Here is a 22,421-nt window from a genome sequence, read left to right on the forward strand (position 1 = left end):
ATGTGCATGGTCATAGGAATTGGACGGCGTATTCGTATATCTGGGAAAATTCACTGCAGTGGGACACGCGATATTTGATAAACCTCGCGAGTACGGGGAAAATGGCCATCCTGAGACCCCCAATTTGCAAGATTATTGGGCCCAATTTCTCGCCACCGTCTCATGTTTCACTGCAAAGCGGGGGGGGGGGGGGGGTTGCAGTCGTGAGTCGAAGATCTGAAGACGACTATATTAAGAAACAGGAAGGACTTATTCTACTGAAGATGAAATCCGATATTGTCATTGCTAAAGTACGGAATTGGTCATTGTCATTTTGGAAGGCTTCATTCTTCAGCCTGAGGTTTCATTAGACCGCGGGCGTTTCTACAAGGGAAATGGGAACAGCGCCCTCACTCGGCCGCCCTGAAATGGAGAATGACTCGTCCTCTTCCTCACAACATTACACATCATTTTTGGATGGACAGATTATTAAAAAAAAACAAAAAAACACGTAAAAATCCGTTATTATATTTCTTTATAAATTCTCATTTAATTTTCCAAAATTCCAGAAATGTATTAACCCTAAAGGGGCGGGGGGGGGGGGGGGGGGCGGAATCCGCCCCCCCCCTCAACATTTTCCGCGATAGCTTCTAAAAAAATCCGCCCCCCCCCCCCCCCCCCCCCCCCCCCCGGCTGAGAGATGGTCAAAATAACCCGGCCCCTTTAGGGTTAAGTTACCAAGAATTTATTTTTTCGGAGAAAAGAAATATCCATTGTGAATGAAAATGTCCAATGGAGAAATTTCAGTTGCGAAGGCAATCAGAGGGTTGTAACGGGAGAAAAATAGGCAAAGAATGAGGTGTAGGTTCGCGATGACGTAATATAATAGGGTTTTGTTCGCAATGGCGCATAAATGTGCGGTACATATCGTGTCCACTTATCGAGATACAAGTTCTGGCAACCATTTTCTTTGGCGCCTTAACAGTAGTAATGAACAGCGCCCCCACTCCGCTATGCCGATCTTGGCAAATTTACGTGATTGGAATACGAACTGCCCTCTGTTGACATTTACTTCATGCTGAAGACGATCCATTTTGCCTTTAAATTTCCCAGTTTTTCAAGTTCGCGCGTGTATGTGTGCGACCAATTTTCAACCGAAAGATCACACGGAATTCATACAGAATGGCGGTCAAAATAAAAGATCAACATGAACTGGGCAAAATGCAAAAATCTTGGTACGTAATTTTAACTAAGTCTGCATCAAAGATTGGTTGGCCGTTATTTTGTTACCAAAACAAATCTTACGTAACGGGCCCAGTTGCGATCAATACCCAGGTATTGTGGATCACGATATGAGAGAGATAATACGATTAGCCCGAATGAAGAATAGTGAAAACGAATAGATGGACGCCCATAGAGATGTGTATTAGTGCTATTGCTCGTACAACAATCAAGTGAATTTTTATTGAATGGAATTCGTTTTCATTAGTATCTTTGCTACTACTCCAGTCCATGATAATCTAAACAACGCTAAAAAGGTCTATCAGTGCTCCACGCCTTCATGAGAGATGGTTGTATTTCATAAAATTCTTGTCTATATGTGATGAACCATACAACTTGTTGTACACATTGGTGGTCAGATCGCTTGTGATGATTTACAAATCCGTTTTAGTGTTCAGATATCATGGTGTTTACAGTATTCATCGCCGGCTGGGTCTGAGACTACTTCAGACAGGAGATATGGTACAACCTGTGGTTTGCTCTGCTATGTAGCTGGCAACTGGAATTAACATGGCGTTCAACAACTCAACCTTGGTGAGTATTCATCAACCGAGGGGAATGACATTAACCTTAAACCAACAAAACGAGGTCTGTCATGAGCCAATATGGCCCATCAGGTCAGCATTATCTCCGGTTTCAGTGGCATGAAACAAGTGAGAATCTTTCTATTCCCGCTGGATGGGATGCCAGTCCATCGCAGAATTCTCCCCAGCTAATGCCGGTACCCATTTATACTCCTGGGTTGAGAAAGGCAACGTTGGGATGAAGTGGCTTGCCCAAGGACACATGACCAGCAGCTTGACTGGAACCCTGACCCCTGATCACGAGTCACGAACCCAAACCACTATAGGACACCCCCAAGTTTTCATTTCTTGGTAATAATGTAACCCAATTACCAGAACTCAAACAACTCTATTGGAAACAATAATGTCCTCGGTTTCAGCCCATGGCATAATTCTGTTTCGTAATATTGGCAATTTTGCTAAAGATGACGTTCACAGTTCCTAGTGCATTCAACCTTTCTGTGTATTAATTCACAGACCCCTGAGAGCTTAATTAAAATACTGGCCATCTATATCACCTGTTGTGCCCTGCCAGTACTGTTCTACTTCACGCCTGGCATAGTTCCGTCACAGAATCAGACATCGCTGACGCCGACGGCAATCCGCTCCCTGAACCCTGCGGCCAAAAGCCAGCGCCGAATGCGTCACGGGTCGCAAGCTGCGAACCGAATTTCAAACCGGTCCAGGGACAGTTCTATTTCGGAAGGACGTCTGCTGAGAACAAGGCCCGACAACTGGATAGGGCCAAAGGGATACGTGACTTTCAAGGACAAACGGGTAAGGCAAAACCTCGTCCCCATGTTATAGAGCAGTACGTGACCGCAAGCTGCTGTCTCACGCTGTATTGCCTAGGGTCGTTAAAAAAGTTACATTTATTATAATGAGGGATAATGATAGGTTAAGCCTCAGTGAATCTGAAGACATAGAGCCAAAGCCGGACACTGAACCGAGGTTTGGAAAATGGCCATAGAAGCAAAACTACAGGGCTAATTTCATGGAGCTACTAAGCACAAAAATGTGCTGAGCACGAAAAGTCTGCCTTGGCAAAAACAGGATTACCAACCAAATGTCCATGTGATGTATATTGCTTGTTAATGGTATTCAGCTGTGGTTTGCTTAGCATGAAAATCACATGAAGTTTTGGCTGGTAACCTGCTTTTATTAGCAAGACTTTTTTGTGCTAAGCAAATTAATTTGTTTTTGGTATTCATTACACACAGCCTTTAAGCAAGCAGTGCCAGTCCTGCGCGCTAGTCAACAGCGCCGGTCGTCTACTGGGTCAAGGCGCCGGTGAGGACATCGACGACGCCGACTGCGTCATCCGGATGAACAGCGCCCCCACGGAGGGCTACCAACATGACGTGGGTACCAGGACCAGCTTCCGGGTCATAGGTCACCGCAACTTCCCCCTGCTGCTGTCCACCATGCGCAAGCGGCGGTGGTATCTGGGGGACCCGGCCACCCGGTCCGACCTGGTGGTGGTGTGGCACTACGGGGTGAGGTGGAAGTACAACCCGGCCGAGAGGTGGTGCCGGGTGTTCTGTGTCATGTACCACCAGGTTAACGTGTACCTCTCCTCGGAACAAGTCATGAAGAGAAATGAGCAGATGTTTTACAAGGAGCTCAACATCTCCAAGTAAGTCTTGCAGATCGTAATCGTCAATCGTTGAGAAATCTGAGAACTTGAAGGGAGTGCCATGACATCGTGGTCCGGAGTATCGAACTCCAGATCTGTGGGTAATTCCGCAGGTTGTGGGTTCGAGTCCAGTCGGGTGCGTGTCTTTATGCAACGTACTTTACAACTACCTGCTTCTCCCCGACTATGAGCATAGGGTTTTCTGTGAGCAATAACGTGTGGGGTCTAAGATCCACCGAATAAGTGGAGTTGGGTCCTTCTTGTTACATGTATCAGGATAAATTGCATTGGTGTTTTTTTCAATTATGGTCTTCTCTTGTCGATTTAGGTCGGAGGTCAAAGTGTGGATGTCGACTGGCTGGGGCGCGATGCTCTTTGCTCTAGATGTCTGCGATCAGATCGATGTCTACGGTATGATCTACGAGGACTTTTGCAGGTAGGACACAAGTCTTAAAATGAACGAAATCTGCGATAATCTGCCTGATTTCCTCTGAAACTTTTGGTATCTAATCTTGTAGTCGAGTCCGTCACAAGTCCAACACAAGTCTGGTAAAATGTATCACAAGTATTAAGTCCTAAAACAAGTTCGGTCACAAATGAACAAGGAATTAACAATGCTTAGTGGGAATTTACATGAACAGCTTGCAATTGTGACTTGATTTGAGATCATAGGACTTGTGCTGGACTTGAGATGGACTTGTGATGGACTCAACTCCAACATTGATTCTATCCGGTTATCTGCCTTTCCTCAACCAGAGAGCATCCTAACGACACGGCGCCCTACCACTACTACCACGACGACGCCAAAAAGGCAGAGTGCGGCTACTACAACCGGAGTGAGGGCGCCGCACGGCACGGCCACAAGTTCCTGACGGAGAAGGCCGTATTCGCTAAGTGGGCGGCAGCCTACGGGATCCGCTTCCACTTGCCGTATTGGGATGACCAGCTGAAGGGCTACGGTGCTGACACCGTGGTAGACACGCTGTTCAAGAGGAGGTACCGGGAGTACGAGAGGAACAAGCGGAGGCAAGAACCTCGGGCCGCTCAGGCAAAGGCGCAGAACGCCACACCTAGTGCGTAACACGTCAGAATCCGGTTCGCTAGTGAATTCGTCATGTACGCGCGCGCACCACTGCACTGGCGCCCATTGGATAAACACTCAAGTTGCGTTACTTTATGTTTAGTGGGCGCGGTTTAACTGAACCGACGCCACAATAACGAGCCAGATAAAGGTTCAGATCGTACGAAGTACCAGGTGACCATCCGGATCCCCGTGATTGGTAGAATTGGCTAAGTTTGGGTTGCGCTCGGTCTGTATCGTACATTGATCTCCATATGGAGATCAATGGTATCGTACCATAACGCGCCCTCATGCGTCAAATCCAGACCAACATGTTAAAATCGTACATGTACATGTTATTTTTATGTGATGCAGCAAGCTATTTCGACTTGAGTCAAGTCTACGTAATTGGCCGCTATTGCAGTAGGCAAGTGTTGGGTTAGTAACCACGTTGTCCTGTAAACCAGACCATAGGCTTATTTCCATTTAAAATAACTGCGAATTCTTTATCAAATGGCATAACGCTTACTGCCTGTGCTGTGCACGGCTGTTATAATCGTTCTGACCCAGCACTAGGTGCTGGCTCCGCGTTTTCCTCGTAGTTGTGTCATCCATCACAGCTTTGAGGCTTGCCTAATACCTACTGAGCGGCGTACTATACGACCTTTGCCTACCACAATCGACCCTGACTTGGGTCACGTGGGTCAGTGACATCAATCTATTTTCACAAGTTCAGGAAAGTCTATTAAGCAGTATTTGCACGGACTACACGAACAAAAAGAAGTGTGTTAAAATGCCTTTTTTTATAAACAAAATGAGATATTTTCTTTTTTATTGAATCAATTGAAAAAATGAGTTTATTCACAATGCTTAATAATTAGAAGGCTATCTTGATAAATAAAAGTCTGAATATTAATATTTGAAGTAAAAAAAACCCACACGGATGCTGCAATACTTTGATCGTAAAATCTGTATTCGTGTAAAAGTGAACTCTTAAAGTGAAGTTGCTTTAGTTAATTACTTAATACAATCGCTGCATGCGAACTTTTTTGACTTTCGAAAGCTCAAAAACATATTTTTCGACAAACGAACGAGACTACAAATTTTAGCACTAACAGTTTTACTTGGAGTCACTTTTGTTCACAGCTCTTAGTCACCGACAGTTAAAAAAATATTCAGGAATTTTAATTGGAAAATAAGAATGTGATCTTAATGGTCAGTGACATCAATTTCTCAGCTAACTGAAGATTAAGATTTAGGCAAGCTGACGTTCTCAGTGCATTTTTAATTTATAGAAAGACTCAAGGTAAGTTCAAGGACATCGCCTTTTAAAAGCGAACACAGAAATACAGTCGAGTCACACCATGCAAATAAAGACATAAAATTTCAAAACGCCATCATGACAATTTTGAGTCCCCATGATCCGTGACAACTTCAAGTAAGTCTTAAAAAATTACCACCTACAAGTCCAAGTAATCTTTATAAAAAGAAGCAGACCGCAACCTTCTCTCATACTCAAAATAGCACCGTTTTAGTCCATGCTGGAAACGTGAGTCGTTTTACGCTTTTCTTTGGTTTTACATTAACTTTTAGTACATTTCTTTTCAAAAACATGATTGATAACCCTTAATTATGGCCTAAATCGTATGATCCCTGGTTAGAACAACGTGTTTATATCCAGCCACAATTGACTTGAGTTAAATCAAGAGAAGAAAAACGACCAAAAAGTCCTACATAATAAATAATGTTCAGTTGTCACTTATTTGAAGTCAATACAACTGCATTTTTAGCAGTTTGATTTGGACAAAATAACATATCAAGAATTTGTTACAAATGAAGTGAAACATTCAGTGCATTTTAAAAACTACCAATTTCCAAAATGTTTCAGAGTTTTGAAAGCTCTGTTCATTCTTGGCCAACTACTTTTTCTTCTTCTCCCACTGTGCCCTGTGTAATGTGGAATGTTCGTTGCAGTCGTCCATTTGGTCTGGCGCCCTCAACGTTGATTATATTATTTTGCGGGAAAGTCAATGCTTAAATTATGCGGAAGTGTGTCAGAAATATGAATGGACAAAAATGACTGCGAAAAAGCATCGCCAACAGTGAGTTGATTTTCCCACGAGTTGTAAGTACAAAGTGAGGAACTCTGTATTTTAATAAAGGAATAAATATGTGATTGGCCGGTATTAAACAAGTCCGTTTAAGACCGAGTTGGGGATAATTGCCCGAGCCGAAGGCGGGGGACATTATCGGCGACCAGCAGTTGGTTTACCTTTTGGGTCAAAAAATAAAAACAAGTCAAACATTTCATAAATTTCCATCGATTTTGTTCAACAAGCTTACTTCATGTTTCTCAAAATATCCCTCTAGCTATGTTATGGTATATCCCTCTAGGGACTAGTCGTAAAAACTCCTTCTATGGAGATTGGCGCGCGCGTGGCGCGTACTGCGCAATGTGGCGCAGAACGCAGCGGTGCCGGTGTAGGGTGAATTGAGGACTCATTGGTAGTAATGTGCATGTCTAAGGGAAGATTGTGATCGTTCAACCAATAAAAGGGTAAACAGTGTTTTATCAACCGTTTGAATCGAGACCGGCCACGTGACGGGCTCTCGACCAATTGGAATGGGTAAACTGTCTTTATTTGTGCATGCGAGTTTGGCTGGTGAGTTTGTTTTGCCTATTAAGACGCAAATTCCAATACAGTGAGGAACAGTGTAGTGGTGAGGAATGAGTTGTCAATTCTTTAAAATAGTAAAGGTCCCACCAAGTTCATTCGTCTTGTCTTCGCTAAGGCCCAACCTCACCCCTTCAAAACTGCACGCTTCATCACAAACGGCCCGCTCCACTGAAAAATATAGCTGTCTCTGGGGCAGTGCCTGCTCCGATGTGCCCAAGCAAACTTCAAATTGCTCTGGCAATCTCACACTTTTGTCTTTTTCAGGACGGGCACCTTTCTCTTGATGACGACGCGCCGGACGATTCGCCGCACCACCTTGCGCGTGCGCACCGCCGCCACGCTCCGATTGTTGCGCTTGGCCTCGTAAAACATCTTCAGGAATGGCGTCTCCAGAGCCAGGGACAGGTTAGCGGCCGGGTTTGCGGTGAGATTCCAGGCAGGCGCGTGGAAGCGGAAGTTGAAGCGGTGGGCCCAGCGGGCGAAGACGGCCTTCTCGGTGATGAAGAGATGCCCGCCCGTCAGTCGCTCCTCGCTCTTTTGATAGTACTTACACTCGATCATACCACTCGGGTCGTAGTAGTGGTAGGGTGTAGTGTCGTTCGGGTGATCTCTAAAGATAACAAGTGGAATATAACAGATTTGGTAAAATTAGCGTAACTCTTCGATCTCCACTTTTGTGACACTCGTGTCGAATCTCGCTTTTTTAAAATTAATTTTGATAAATATTTGTTCAGAGACCTATATAAAAGCTTTGAGCAAAGTCATTTCAACCACGCATGTCTTTGGATCTGACGCAAGAGGGCGGTGTACTGTGCTAGCTTTTTGGCAGTGGGAAACGGACACCGTCCACCTCGTCTAAAGACTTAAGCCGTGTCCGAAACGGGCTTCGAGAGCTATGCGTACGGCTACGTCTATTGTCAGCGCGTCCCTGCGTATTTTCAATGGGCGCGGACCTAGTCCTAGCTCTAGACAACTGCATTCGAATGCAGCATTTAGTTCATGTGTAGCCTGAACATCGACATCGTGTGAAGGAAAGTTCGCTGGTTCACGCGTGTGCTGGTCCCCGTTTATATAAACCGCCGTGCACAAGATGGCGCCAAGAGATCCTCCTATATCGAGGTACACCCCACTAAAGGCCAGAAATCCGGTCGCCGAGCTAGTGATAAAAAGTTAGACACTCAAATTATTCTATATAAGAGAGTTCTGAGAGCCTTGACATCGGGGGAATGGACCGATCCAGTAAGCTCCGCCCAGTGCGCACGTGGGCAAATTAACACGTGCTCCTCTCCGATGCCACGCTGCATTTTCCTTCCGCGCGTATCATACGCGCGTGCACGCATGTCGGACTTTAGTGCACGCACGTCGGACATAAATCACGGCTATGATTGGTCAGAACACCATGGGGCGGTGCTTACTGGATCGGTCCATTGAAGAGATATGGCAATGCACCACTTGCCTGGACTTGGGGCTTCCAATTCCGAGCATTTCGGATGTAATTGGGTACGAAAGTGGCGCTATTTAGCCATGTTCTGGGGGGATCCTTTTTTTCAAAATGGCTACTTTTATCAGTTTGGGAAACATCATTCGTTTTACAGGTGGTCTTCTTTGGGTGAGAATTTCTCAAAAAAGTCAATCGTCAACCCAAACAAAAATTGAAAGGAAAATGAAAGATGACATGTTGATCATCATTTTTCTGTGCAGCCTGAACACCTGTGAGAGTTTTGAGTATAAGAAATGTTGTGGTTTTATCACTGGTGTCTATATGGGAATTTTTACACTGAGAAGCAGCCGTCGATAATCTTTCTTAATTTCACTGTTGATGGGATACACATACACGAAGTCCATGCATAGCCAACCCGCATGACACTGGGAATTAAATTACCAACGACTTCGATCGTGTATATACACCATCTCGCGCATTCAAAGCGCTCATTAAGTGTTTGTCGGAGCGTTGTAATTCATAATGCAATGTCCGGTCGCTACGGGTATTATCCACGCTTAATTTCAGCCGCCGACCGACCCTCCTCCTCTGTCCAGATGTTCAATTTGTCAGCGGGGAAAACGACGCGCGGTTCACGCATCGTTCGCTCGGCGCTGGATCCCCGACCATCGGCGGCGAAACTCACCCGTTATAATCACCAGGCTGCAATCGGCCGAATCCGCCAGACAAATTACCGCTGGGATGCATTGAATTATTAGTCCGCATCGCCTCCCTGTGTTTTTACAGGCCGTGCCCAGCCTCTTCATCGCCGCGTTCTGAATTTACCCCGTGATAGGATTACCTTTATGCGTGATGCCCATGCGCAATGTATACTCGGTACTTTCAGCACGCTACACTGCGACGGCTCAATGCGGAGCCATATATATATATGACTTTGCCGCTCGCCCTGGATGCGTTGATTAAATTGTCTCCTGTTGTGAGAGCACAAAAAGACGTGTTCCCAATATAAGGCTCCGTGATGTGCATTGCAGGTTGTGATTATATTTTGCAGTGCAGGGTGAGTGAAACCAAGATGGCGCCCCCTATTTTGTAAAGAAGCTATGCATGTAGCGCTTTCCAGATCTAGGCTATGAAAGCCCAATTAATAAGCTTTCTTTTAGTGCAAGAATCGTTCAAATCACTCATGTACTTTTTGAGTTATGGAATTTTGAACACAAACACAGTTTAAATATTTTGTCCACGGATCACATTCAAGGTACGTGATATTTCAGTAAAATGAAACCATGTCGTATCATGAAAACGGTTCAGAGTATTTCCATAGATCACCAGGTAGCTAGTATAGAAGGCAGGGTCAGACTATTAACTCTTGACATTGTAATTGTGGTATTAATATTGGAATGTTACGATAAGTTTCCAGTTATCGTGGTTATGAGAGTGTTCTGATGTGTTTTTTGATATGTGAATTGTTTTCGTTTTGCTGATATATCACTTACCTTTTTTGTGACCCGTGAACAAAAATATAAAACTGTGTTTAAATGTCCATAACTCGAAAAGTACATGAGCGATTTCAATGATTATTTTACTAAAAGAAAGCTCATTAATTGGGCTTTTACATCATAGATCTTGAACGCGCTACATGCATAACCTCCTTAAAAAAGAGGGCGCTATTTGGGTTTCCTTTATGTTTTACCCATCCTATACACCCATTCTGGAATTTGTATCCTTGTGGAGACATTTCTTTGTTCTCGTGTAGTAAAGTTTTCGTGTTTGAAATTGCAGTTTCAAACTGCTCTTATTTTAACCAGAATTAATTTCCTGGGCTGAAATTTGGACTAAATATCCCTTTTCTAAAACTCTTCCATTTGCGATAGATCAACCTACCTTGGAAATTCCTAGTTTTTGAGTAAAATCCATATATATATTTCGTGAAATTCTTGTGGAGACGTATTAATCTATAGAAATGTTCTTGTGGAGACGTATACAATCTTTTGTTCCCTATTGTGTGCATGTCTCCGTAAGGTAGTAAATTCCAGCACAAGGGTGCACTGGCCTTGAATCTTTGTCGATATAAATGAAAGCTTTTTTTTAAAATCATGGCAGTATGGGCAAATGTTCTCTTTCGGTACGACAAGATGCATGGAAATTCTCCACACGAGGCGAAAAAAAATCCCAACTTTGGAAACGAAAAAAACTTCAGATCTAAAATCCTCATTCATTTGCACCGAAACAAGATATCACCCTTATCTTTACAAACGCTAATCTGTGGTTCCGTTCCCCTTCAGGCAATGTTCTCTGAAGACACAACTGACATTTCCAAATCCTCTCCAAATTTCCACCGAGTTTCACCGCGCCAGTCGCCTACCCATCTGCCCTTTTCCCCCGTTCGGCAGGGATTAAACCAAATCTGATTTTACCCGGTCACCGAGGCCATGGCCCTCAGGAAACAGTACAAGCTTTGACCATCATGAACCTTTCTTTCTTTCCCCTACCTGCAGTGACCCTCGTCGACTAAGCCGTAGATATCGATCTCGTCACACACGTCAATGGCGAACAGTAATGTCATCCAGCCCGTCGTCAACCAAGTATTCGCCTCTCGTCTGAGCATGTTAAGAAATAAAACAAAATCAGCATTAGATTTTTCCCTTGGCCGCGATGTATTGGTTATGAGCAGGGTGCTCAGTGTGTTCAGAGAGCCAGGAACTCATGCTCTGGAACCTTGAATCACCAGAACCCATGGCCTATACTATTCAGAGTAGATTTTGTAGTTAAGTCCTCACAAGTCCTCACAGCTGAACACAGGTCCTCGAAATTCCTCGCAAGTCAATTACAAGTCCTCACAAGTCAATCACATGTCAATCAAGTCCTTGAAAGTCACCCCACGTCATCACAAGTAAATCACAAGTCATGAGTCCTCACAAGTCCATCACATGCCAATCACAAGTCCTGGAAATTCACCACAAGTCCTCACATGTCATCACAAGTCGTGCAGTACATCACAAGTCATGAGTCCTAAAAAGTCAATCATATGTGAATTCCAAGTCCTTGAAAGTCCTCACAAGTCCTCACATGTCATCACAAGTCCACCACAAGTTCTCACAAGTCCTAACAAACCAATCACAAGTCAATCTCAAGTAAAGTCACAAGCGACAGATATTTTCCTTTGCCATTCTTCATAAGGCATTAAACTTACGTCGTGAGACCTGTTTCAGATTTGAAAATTTCTTCCGCCATTTTTGATTTTTCCGGCGTCAAGAAGTAAAACTCCACCTCCGGGAATGTTTTTGAGAAATTCTGGGCGATTTTGTAATAAAGGTTAGTCTCCTTGTTCAGTCGGATGGAGTGCAGCCAGGGGATGACGATCTTGTCCGCCCGCGAGGTCCGGTTGACGAAGATCTCGTGCTGGTACTCGCGGCTGGAGTTCAAGACTAGCAAGTTGACGTGACCTATGACCCGCACCGTGGTCCTCGCTCCGACATCGTCCTCGTAGCCCACGGTGGGGGCGGAGTTCATGCGCAGCACGCACTGCGCAGAGTCGATGTCTCTGCCTCGTGATTGGTTGATGAGGTGACCCGAACTTGACACCACTGAACAACGGCCACAATGAAGTCTCAATGCCTACACGTATTAAATTAAACAAAAAATCCACAGTGACTACACAAATAATTAAATCCGGGATTGTAAATTATTGTGGTTTGCCCCTGGCCCTCTATGCAACCAAAATCACAACGCTGTATGCAGTATTAATTGCAGTATTCGCTCTTTGCACACTTCCGCCATAAGCATGCAGAGCCTCGATCTGGCAACTTTACACCATAAATATAGCCGGTTCAGTGATTCCCGGCTATTTGTATTGTGTAAAGTTGCCAGATCGAGGCTTCGCATGCTTATGGTGGAGCGTGCAAAGAGCGAATTAACCTTGCCAAGTATCAACGTAGAAGTAGAAAATTGTGCCAACCCCCCCCCCCCCCCCCCAACTCCAATGGCTGTACCCAACGTGAAAAAAATGGTTGCAGAATGGTATACACTTTAACAATCGATGTTCAAATCACATTTCACTTGTTAAAACAAAACGCATCAAGATACCCTCATGAGAAATTTACCCTCGAAATTTTAGACGCAAGACTCTAAAATCGTTAAATCCTTATCGACCTATGCACTTGAATTAATGAAAATCACAGCCTGGTGTAACACAGTATCAGCTTTCAGCCCTTAAAGCAACGATGGAAATTAATAAAAGATCGCAATGGATGTAAAGTGCGCTACCTCTGCTGAAGATACCCGCTCGTATCCCTCCACCGCCGGCGCTAGAGGGGGTTTCAGGGTGGCATTCTCGAACCCCACTGTCGTGAGATCCAAGGAGTAGGTGACAGGGTACCTGACCTCGTCGTCGTCCTCCTCCTCCTCAGTGTCGATCTCAGTCAGCTCAACCTCGTTCTCAGTTTCAACCCGCCTCCTGAGACTGTTCTCATTTGTAACATGATCCTGGTTGCTGCCTCCGGGCGCGGATGCGTTACGAGTTCTATTAGCGGCAACACCGGAGCCGCGAACGATACGGCTCGATTTGTTTGGTAGTCCGAGGATCGAGGAATCCCCACCGGGAAAAGGCAACTGCGGGTCGGCGGAGGCTGGGTCGCGCGCTCTCGCTCGGGTGTCACCTTCCGAACTTTTCCTGCCGGCCAGGGAAACATTCTCGCCCAAGATTCGTCTCAGCTCCGCTCTCTGCGAGCGCAACACGTCTGGGCTCTCCTCCAGCAGCGCTGCGCCTGCGCGGTGGTCGCCCGCCACAGGTACGTCGAAGAGGGCGCTGTACATGTTCGCGGGGCGCCATGTTGCGTAGGTGTAGTACAGGAACGCGGAGAAGATCACGGCAAAGTACCAGAAAGCCATCATCAGAACCTTGCGGCGACCCTGGATGACAGAAGCAAACATAGAACCAGTTATTGAGCTGCTCAAAGTTAAACCTTAGCACGGACGCATCAAGTGCTATACTCCATAATTGTGCGCGGCAGCCATTTTGAAAGCACAATGTTTTAACCAACATGGGTACATTTTGGTTGACATGTTTTAATTAATGGCTGCTACTTGCAAGGGTTAAATCAACAGGCGACGAGTAATTACAAAAAGAGTGCAGAAAAGCCTGCGGGATGTGCATTTATACCAACATCAGGCTAATCTGGGATACACCAAACACGAAGACCTTCAGGGTGTGATCATAATTTTATGCGCCTTCTTATTCTATCAGATTAAAAATTCACCTGACTATAAATCCACACCTCGTGTTTTTCAGACATTCAGCACGGATATCATTTTACGACATTCGATATGGCGCCCGAGGCTACTGCGCACATAGCGCGGCGTTGCCTTACCTCGCGCTAAAAAACAAAATCAACGAAAAATACAGTTTGTTTAAGTTAGAGAGACGGGGGAACAAAAAGACCCCAGGCGCATTTCCAATGGATATAAAAGATTGGAACAAAAGTAGATTCGAGCGAAGTCGTGCAGGCATGCACCTGCCACCATTGCAAACGGGGAAGGCTTTCGAATTTGCAGACAATTTTTTTTTATTGTGCAGGGGTCCTGGGTATATGGGAGGCCTCGAGGCCTAACAATTCTAACACACTCTCAGATGAGTCAATGCTATTTTTGTACCCGTTATAAGGAAATAATCCGAGTTCTGCAGGCTGAAACCCGAATACCCGTAGGAGTATTCTGCGAGAAGCGGAGTATGTCTATAGATTATTATTCTTCAAATCGAATGCTGTATTGTGTGTCATCCTTGACAGACTGTCGCTTGCAGAAGTGTTGTTTTTAAGTGGCGGTCGTGTAAGCCGGGCGAGTACAAGCGGGCTGGATGTGAAACACTTGAAATGTGCAACAGTATTCGATATCATCGTTAAGAAATTGTTGATTCGTTGTTTTTACAGTAATATGCTAGGTGCTGAAAATTGTCTACCTGACTAATGCTCAGAAACATTACCAATAACATTTATGGTACCGCTGGGAGACATTTTGTCGTCATTAAAAATAGGGAGACACCGGACATTAGGCAGACATTTCAATGTCTCTCAAAATGTCACAACTGGCAAGCTCCTGATACGAGCTCTGTAACTCAAGTCCCAAAAAGGTATCTTTTATGCACTTGTCATAGCTCCTATTCAGAGGCAAAATTGTATCGTCGCAAATAGGCTGAGATCTATTGCTCGTGGTCCGAAGCATAAATATACCGAAATTCGTGGGGATAGGATAAGGTAAAAGTGGGGTTAAGTGACATTATATTAAAGATGGACAAAAATTCCACGCATTAACCAAAAATTGTAAAGATCTTGCAAAGGATCAGAAAGCAGTTCAGTTCTCCCGACGAAGGGGCGAGCAACGAACGTTCAGTGTCATTTGAAATGCCACAAGGTCATGCATCGGTACCCCAGAGCCCTTCAGTTTCTAATTAACTGCTGAATTATTGTCATGAGCTATAATCAATTCTGATGAGGGTGAAAATAAGGTGCACTCTGGAGAATCGAGGTATACTGAAATGAGCTACGGCGTCGTTATCGACAGACGGAGTTATCGGGTCAGTTGTTAGATACCATCAATAATGATTCCAACTCAACCTGGGCCCACCTAAAATATTGATGGACAAAGAAATAAACTGACCCCCAAAACAACCTATAGAATATTGAAAGGGTAATATGGTATAGACTAACTTAAAGGCAAAGGCAAAGGCAAAGGCAAAGGTAAAGGCAAAAAGAACAAGGTACAGGTAAAGGTCCAATACCTTTACCTTTGCTTTTTGCCTTTACCTTTGGGTAAAGGTATTAGGTAAAGATAAAGCTAATGTAGAGGTAAAGGTAGAGGTAAAAGGTATATAAAGGATAAAGATAAAGGCAAAGGTAAATGTAAAAGTGAAGATAAATATAAAGGTAGAGGCTAATATTAAAGGCACATGTCAAGGTAAAGCAATTAGGTAAGGGTAAAGATATTAGGTAGAGATAAAGGTAAAGGTAGAGGTAAAAGTAGATGTAACAGGTAGAGTTAAAGGTAAAGGTAAAGGTAGAGGTAAAGGTAAAGGGTTAAGGCAAATGTAATGGTAAACGTCAAGGATGGGAGAGCTAAAGGTAAAGGTATTGATGATGAGAGAGTTCGAAATAGTGAATGTATGGTGCAAGGAGCAATAAATAAGTGGCCTAAATCAGGGACCTAAAATCTAGAAAAATGGAGCATGCAGCTGAAGCCGAAACATAGCTGATGTTTGAGCAAAAAAACCTGTACTGTTATAAATACATGTACTGCCAATGAGTTAAGCGCCCAACAGGCAGACATTGACAAATGCCAACATTTATTACAATATTCATCACATAAAAGTGTACAATTGAGTTTAGCACAGAAACAGGTGTTTCTACACGTAATTGACTATAATTAAAGATGCTTTATTCAGGGGAGCAACACGTTTGTAGTCCCAATGCGCTCGACAGGTGTTTTCATAAAGTAGTTGGTGAAACGAATGCCAAACAAAAGGTTACTTTAATGGAAAGTGCAATGTACACTTTCGATATTCAACCACGATGAATATAGCACTATAGCGATACTATTAAAATCCTAATTAGTAAAAGGTTTGATGTGTTTGACTTACACACCACCAAACGTAAACGTTCCATGAATCACATGATTTATTGGTAACTATTTCCTCAGGCTACATTTTGTCAAATGGCCGTGTTTTGGAACGGCGTGATTTACTATTCGGTGTCTTCCGATCGGGGACATCAGGTTTGTAATGTCTCGCAGAGCAAATGATTTACTGACAACAGTGCGTTAGGCATGAATAGAGTTCAGGGAAGAAAGTGGATCTTGTCTCGCTTTCGTCCGAAAGAAATGTGGGGACAAACCAATTGCATTTCGACTGATTTATGACACAAAACACCGGGGCACCAGCCTAGAGATGATTGGTGAAAATCTGAGAACACGTTGACACTTTTTACTTGCACAGTTCACGGCAAAGCTTTTAACAGAGATAGTAATAACGTTGATCAAAAACTTGACCCCATAACAGGCACATGTACGGTGTCCTTCAATTACCCTTAAAAGCCGAATTCTCCCGGGGTCAATATCCACAGATAGCGCGAGACGTCGGGGTGATTAGAGAGAAGAAGACCAGACAGATGAAATCCTCGGCGACCAAGCAGCGGACAATAGCAGCTGATCCAGCGAAGATTTCCATGGGGAAAAACGACGCGAGCGGACGGGCGGGTTAAGGCCGAGCGCGCGGCGCGGCCGGACTGAAGTCCCTCAAGCGACATATTGAGATTAATAATACAACACGGTGTGTGTGCCAGTCGGTGAGGTTTACCACCGTTCCGGTACCCAAGGGCTCCGATGAGAAATCCTGGCCGGTAAACACCAAGGGATTTCCTGAAGGCTCTACGGCAATTCTTTATTTATAACCAGGCAGACTTAGTTTACAGCCGGCATGTTACAAAACGGATTTCTTTTTTTTTTCATTAGTAAATCACAAGTTCTATTCCGCAAAAAAAAACCCAAAATGGCCCGGACGTTGAGTTGATTCCATAGTGGACTGGGGCGACATTAGACTTCATTTTGCTAGGTTAATGGACCTTTATTAGGCCTATTTTGATGGAATTTTCTTGGAAAATACAGAAAAATCTCCAACAACACCAAACGGAAGATGGCTTTTTTGTGCGAGCAAACTTCATTAGATGACAGCAAGGATGCTTTCCGGCAAGATCAGACGGCTGTTTCACGTTACGTTACAGTTCTGCTTATAAAAACGAAACAGTAAACAGTCGTCACTGCAGGCCCCAGTGGGACCTTTTTCAATTATCACTACATGGACCAAACCTTTTGTTTGGGGGGGGGGGGGGGGATGGGTTTGAGAATTTATCTTAAGATTTGAGTGGGTAAAAAATATATCGTGAAATCGAACTTGTTGTCTGACATATTATTAAAACGACACTTAGTTTCTACGAGGAAAAATCAGTAACTTAAAAAAACAACACTAGCCTGAGGACAAATTCAGTAGGCTATGCATGTTTTGTTAACATTGTGCATTATTTTATTAAGGTCTTAAAGTCACTGTTATACAAAAAAAGCATAACATTTAAGTCACGAAACAGCTATATACAGTGAAAACCAAAAATGCGTTTACCCTTAGACAAATTAATGCTCAGTGACTAGTGACCTAATTTGAAATGCCCACGTGCGTAAAAAAATCGCATACTTGCTCATCCGAAATGCAAAGGGATATTACACGTATCTCGGCCGCACTTATCAAAGGCTGGCGCATTTGCTCATACAGTAAGCAGTGTAAATATCTGTTCCGGAAAAATTAATTGGGGTCGACTGCGTCCCTAGCGTCCGGAAACTGGCAATAACACCCGTAGACCTTTCTATTGGAGTATGGGGTTTGCAAAACTTGGGCGTCAACACCGGCTCCGGCTACAGGTTTATAGCTGCGGACTGCAGCTCAACAAATGCTCATGTCTCTCCGTTAGTTGGTCGGTTGGTTAGTTAGTTAGTAGCAAGCGTCACCACCAGCCTTGCATGGCTATCAATCACTTCGTACCTCAGGCCTTTAATGGGTCTCCACTGATCACCTTCGCAGTCCTGGAAAATTGGGTCACCAGGGTCAAAAACCTAAAGTTTGTACTGAAAACGCTACTCCTTTCCAGAAATTACATGGCACAATCATGTCACACATGCATGAACTCAGATGCCTTGGCTGCAGCGTTCGAGTTTGTTTTATAGGTGCATAAATTAAATGAGACCAGCTCAAAATACGGGTCCATGTCATTCTCCAGAAGCATCAAATCCAATACAACGAGGCCTAGGTGTATTTCCATTTGATTCCAACACTGAATTATGAAGTCTTCTCAATGATTCTGAAACCGGAGATGAGGCTATACAGCTGCCGAATCCGGGATTTCACCATCCCCATGTTTTTACAGCATCATAGACTTGTACAAGTCTGCTCCGCCTTGTGGCAGGGATAAACAGCCTTAGAAGGGAAACACTACATTGAGCATATCAGGCCAAATCTCTCAACATTGATGGCGTGTATTGAGGGGTGCGATTAGTCTACGGAGTACCCCATGCACAGCAAGGGTCTATGATATGCGAGCAGATTCGGTGATTAATTATGCAAAACAATACTGCAACTTGACCTCGACATTCTGACCTTTCGGATCATCCGTATGCAGTTGTTTGTTACAAAAACATGGCATCCAAATCGACCAATCCACAGCTGAGTCCACATTTCTGACCGAAATGACATCGCGCGCGGGGTCGCATACAAGTTACATGCTATGATATATTAGACGTTCAACTGTGGCTCTCTGCCCACGTGAAGGACTGATCCTCAGACTAGGGTGCGATTGGGGGAGATGATGAAAAATCTACGAAATAATCGGCAGACGCTTTGGGGCTGCAAATGTCCCCAAAGCAAGCAATCTATGGTAGGATTTAGTTGCCTAGCGTGGCCCCGGTAAAATACAACTTAAATTGTTTGTCCCACGCATTAACCTATAGGTACAGAGGCCTTTTATGATACAATCTCACAAATTCAAGATTTCTTTTTATTCTGAAATCCTGACATTAAATGAATTGAGGTATTGGTGCGACATTCGCCAAAAAACCCATGATTGTATTTATACGCAAAACACGTCTGTATCCAAACGCCCAATACTACGTACAGTACTCTCAAAATGGAAATGGTCATTTCTTTCTACGGTGTTCCAAACATACCCCAATGCCTTGGCCTTTTTAGTTCTGTTCATGAAACCCGAGACGATGACAGAGCGTCGCGCTCTTTCATTGATTGAAATCAGTCTGGCTCCGCTCCTCTTTACACTAAAGATTTCAAGAATTTCCAATTCAACCTTATACATTCCCCGAAGACGCTCGGTAGATCGCTACTTCCTCCCCGTGCACATTATCATAAACGCATGCTGCCTCTTTTATGTTCGCCGGCCTTCGGTGATCGCAAAAATCATTTCCAGTTTGCCGTGAAATTACATTTCCCGCAATCTTCATTCGTGATTGCCATAACACAATACCGCTGTGCGTAGACCTAGATATACGCGTCGTCTTGCCTATAAGTTGCGGGGTCGGGCCGCGGCGAATCAATGGAATACGCACGGCGCACAAGATGAAAATCTACATGAAGTATATGTCTTTAAAGGGCCATGACATGAATTTTACTTGGGAACATATTGTGTGCAACTTTCTACTCCCCTTAAATGTAAGAAAACTATTTGACATCCCGTTTTGGTTAATCTTATTGAAAAGTGCACCTTTTTAAACATTTAAAATTGTCCATGCTTTTCCTGACAAATGAGGGCGCCGTTGCAGTGATGTCATTTCAGGAAGACACTGCTCACTTTAGCGGGGTTTCTGTTCAAATTGTGAACCAAATTATTTGCTCGTTGAAAACATTTGTGAGAAAACTTTGCTCATTGGCTTACTGTCATGTACTGCAACAACAACGAATCACCAAAGAAAAAAAGCCCATTACGATAGCAAAATATCAACAATTCTGGCAAATTTCGGTGCTGAAATAGCTGTACATTGAGATTTCTGCCTCCAATGACATCACACTTTTGCTCATAAAGATGGAAATTCGCATTAGCATAAAAACAAAAAGGCACCAAAATGCCCTTAAAATGGCAATCTGAAACTTGAGATAAGGTAAAATGTGACACAAAGGTGCATTTTCAAGGATTGCATTAAAAAATACATTACATGGGCCCTTTATTAAAGGCACTGAGGTTTTTATTTTTTGGCCAGTATCTGCGATTGAAGGCTGTGAAACTAGACACTGCATCGGGACTTTCTTTAAAAAAAAAAAAAACCTCAGAACGCTAATAAAGAGCAGACCATTTTTACAAAGGTTTTTACCAAAACAGGCTCCGGTGGCAAAATACCAGGGAATCGATTTTCATGTCAGCTAAACTGAGTTACCGCATGTTATTCCAGCCAGAAAGGTAAATGGTTACAATTCTCCAGGCACAATGGCAGATATTTACCTGAAAAGAGCTTTTTGGCTTTCATCTTCTTATTCTGTCCCCGTGAGACTTCGACCGTCTGAGATACGACTTTAGATGCGGACAGCAGCTAAACAAGTACTCATGTCTCTCCGTTAGTTAGTTCGTTGTTAAGTGAGTTAGTTAGTTAGTAACAAACGACAGCAACTGCATGGTAATAAATCACCACGTCCTTCAGGCCTGGATATATATCAACTCCTCCCTGAGGCCTGGCCCTCTGAGGTTCACTTTAATGGGTCTCAACTGACCGTCTCCCCTCATGCAGTCCTGGAAAATTGGGTCACTAGGGTCAAAAACCTGATGTTTGTAGCGAAAACACTGCTCCTTCATGCGTGGCACAATCACGTCACACGTGCATGAACACAAATTTGTTGGCCGGCAGTTTCCGAGATCATTTCGAGCTTATTTTGTATCGACATTGATTTGTTATGCATGTACAGACATCCATGTTTAAAATAAATCTGTGATGGATCAAACGAACATGGCATTTGTGACACGAAAGTTTGTAAATTACAATTTTATTATAGCTGTCAATAAAGAAGTCGACATGTTTGGGCCTAAACGTGCGTTCGAAAATGTGACACTTTGCGAGAAAATCACGTACGCAATTTGTCAACTTGGAGGCACATCGTACCTTTGGCGAAAACATCACGAAGGCCCGGCACGAAAAACGCGGCGGTGATGTGGGAAAAACATTGGGGGTGAATTCCCCTGGTTATTTAAGGGGTAAGCCTGCTACTTGTTGACTCAGATTTTAATGTTTATATCCAACTTTCAGCTACCTTTCCATAGATACTAACGAGAACGCACCAATGTCCTAAGTATGTCAACATGTTGTCTGTGACTATGCCGCAGTATAGTCTGTGACTTAGACTCCCTGCCTGCGTTCGACCACCGACCTTTAATGCATAAATTACGGGCGACTTTCTTACACCGAAGTCAATCACCCGTCTGGGAGCAGGCCGGCCGGCCGATCCGAGCGGCTCATGACTGGATACATACGTTTAACACGTCCCCATCGCTTCCCTGACTAATTCATGTTCACGGCTCCGGCTAATAAAAGTGGCGGCGGAAAAAATAAATCATACTTTTCCCTGCATATCAATTTCACTAACCATTTCCTGCCCACATCACTATTTTTTTTATACATCACACATTACAAATGAGACTATAAATCGTCCGAAATGTTTCACACGCCCGTGAGAAATGAACTAACTCTTCTTTCGCGGAATCATTTGAGTGACATCCTTTTCCCGAGGCCCGTGATTGTCTACAGACGCCTCGGCGTGTCTTCTCTCTCGATACTGGCAATGCACGGCTTTACTAGAGTACAGCCTGGGAATAAAAATGCAAGTCCTAATCTTGTTGCCGAGCAAGTATTGCGTAGAACGGCTCGAATGAAAGTTGGAAACGGAATCCCATTTAACTCTTGGCAGTAAATCGCGTTACCTGTCCCCGTAAGACGAGCACTTCTAAACGTGAGCGGCGATTTTTAGCATCCATGTATTTGGCAGAATTGCTCCTGGTTTCTTCAGGTGATGTAAAGTTAGGCTATAGTCGGAAGGCCTCAAATTGACAACGTAGACCTCATCAAGACTTGCATCCTGTCAATTTTCTCTCTTAATCGAGGGTTTTGTGGCTTGGCTCGAGGGTATGTAGTGATGAAGGGTCTCAGCTCTGAACGGATCTTAGAAATCGTATTTCTGAGAACTTTGGAATGAAATTAGACTGGA

The 22,421-nt window shown here is 43.9% G+C and overlaps 2 protein-coding genes across 3 annotated transcripts in view; one reads left to right on the forward strand and one right to left on the reverse strand.

The window, feature by feature from the left end:
• The first annotated feature begins 1,563 nt into the window (after positions 1–1,563).
• Positions 1,564–6,439, forward strand: LOC119722464 (alpha-N-acetyl-neuraminyl-2,3-beta-galactosyl-1,3-N-acetyl-galactosaminide alpha-2,6-sialyltransferase-like). The gene is made up of 5 exons (XM_038192596.1): positions 1,564–1,794; positions 2,301–2,600; positions 3,044–3,459; positions 3,788–3,895; positions 4,216–6,439. Exons 1-5 carry the CDS (start codon positions 1,771–1,773, stop codon positions 4,538–4,540), a joined length of 1,173 nt encoding a protein of 390 aa, XP_038048524.1. The 5' UTR covers positions 1,564–1,770; the 3' UTR covers positions 4,541–6,439.
• Positions 6,440–6,537: 98 nt separating this feature from the next.
• LOC119722462 (beta-galactoside alpha-2,6-sialyltransferase 2-like) overlaps positions 6,538–22,421 on the reverse strand; it is a 35,781-nt gene continuing 19,897 nt past the window's right edge. For both annotated transcript variants that reach the window (XM_038192595.1, XM_038192594.1), the window contains exons 3-6: positions 12,902–13,546; positions 11,829–12,253; positions 11,128–11,235; positions 6,538–7,807 (exon numbers count right to left, since the gene is read on the reverse strand). In XM_038192595.1, coding sequence (XP_038048523.1) covers positions 7,441–7,807; positions 11,128–11,235; positions 11,829–12,253; positions 12,902–13,546 — 1,545 coding nt within the window. In that variant the 3' untranslated portion in view covers positions 6,538–7,440. The remainder of the gene's footprint in view (positions 7,808–11,127; positions 11,236–11,828; positions 12,254–12,901; positions 13,547–22,421) is intronic.

This window comes from Patiria miniata, unplaced genomic scaffold, assembly GCF_015706575.1.
Source record: "Patiria miniata isolate m_02_andy unplaced genomic scaffold, ASM1570657v1 HiC_scaffold_15, whole genome shotgun sequence".
Classification (NCBI taxonomy): Eukaryota; Metazoa; Echinodermata; class Asteroidea; order Valvatida; family Asterinidae; genus Patiria; species Patiria miniata.

Bases quoted from the DNA above. Each gene is read 5' to 3' on its own strand.
- LOC119722464 (XM_038192596.1), top strand. From the start codon at position 1,771: ATGGCGTTCAACAACTCAACCTTG. The intron at 2,601-3,043 runs GTAAGGCAAAAC...CATTACACACAG, and splicing joins TGACTTTCAAGGACAAACGG to CCTTTAAGCAAGCAGTGCCA. The intron at 3,896-4,215 runs GTAGGACACAAG...TTCCTCAACCAG, and splicing joins ATCTACGAGGACTTTTGCAG to AGAGCATCCTAACGACACGG.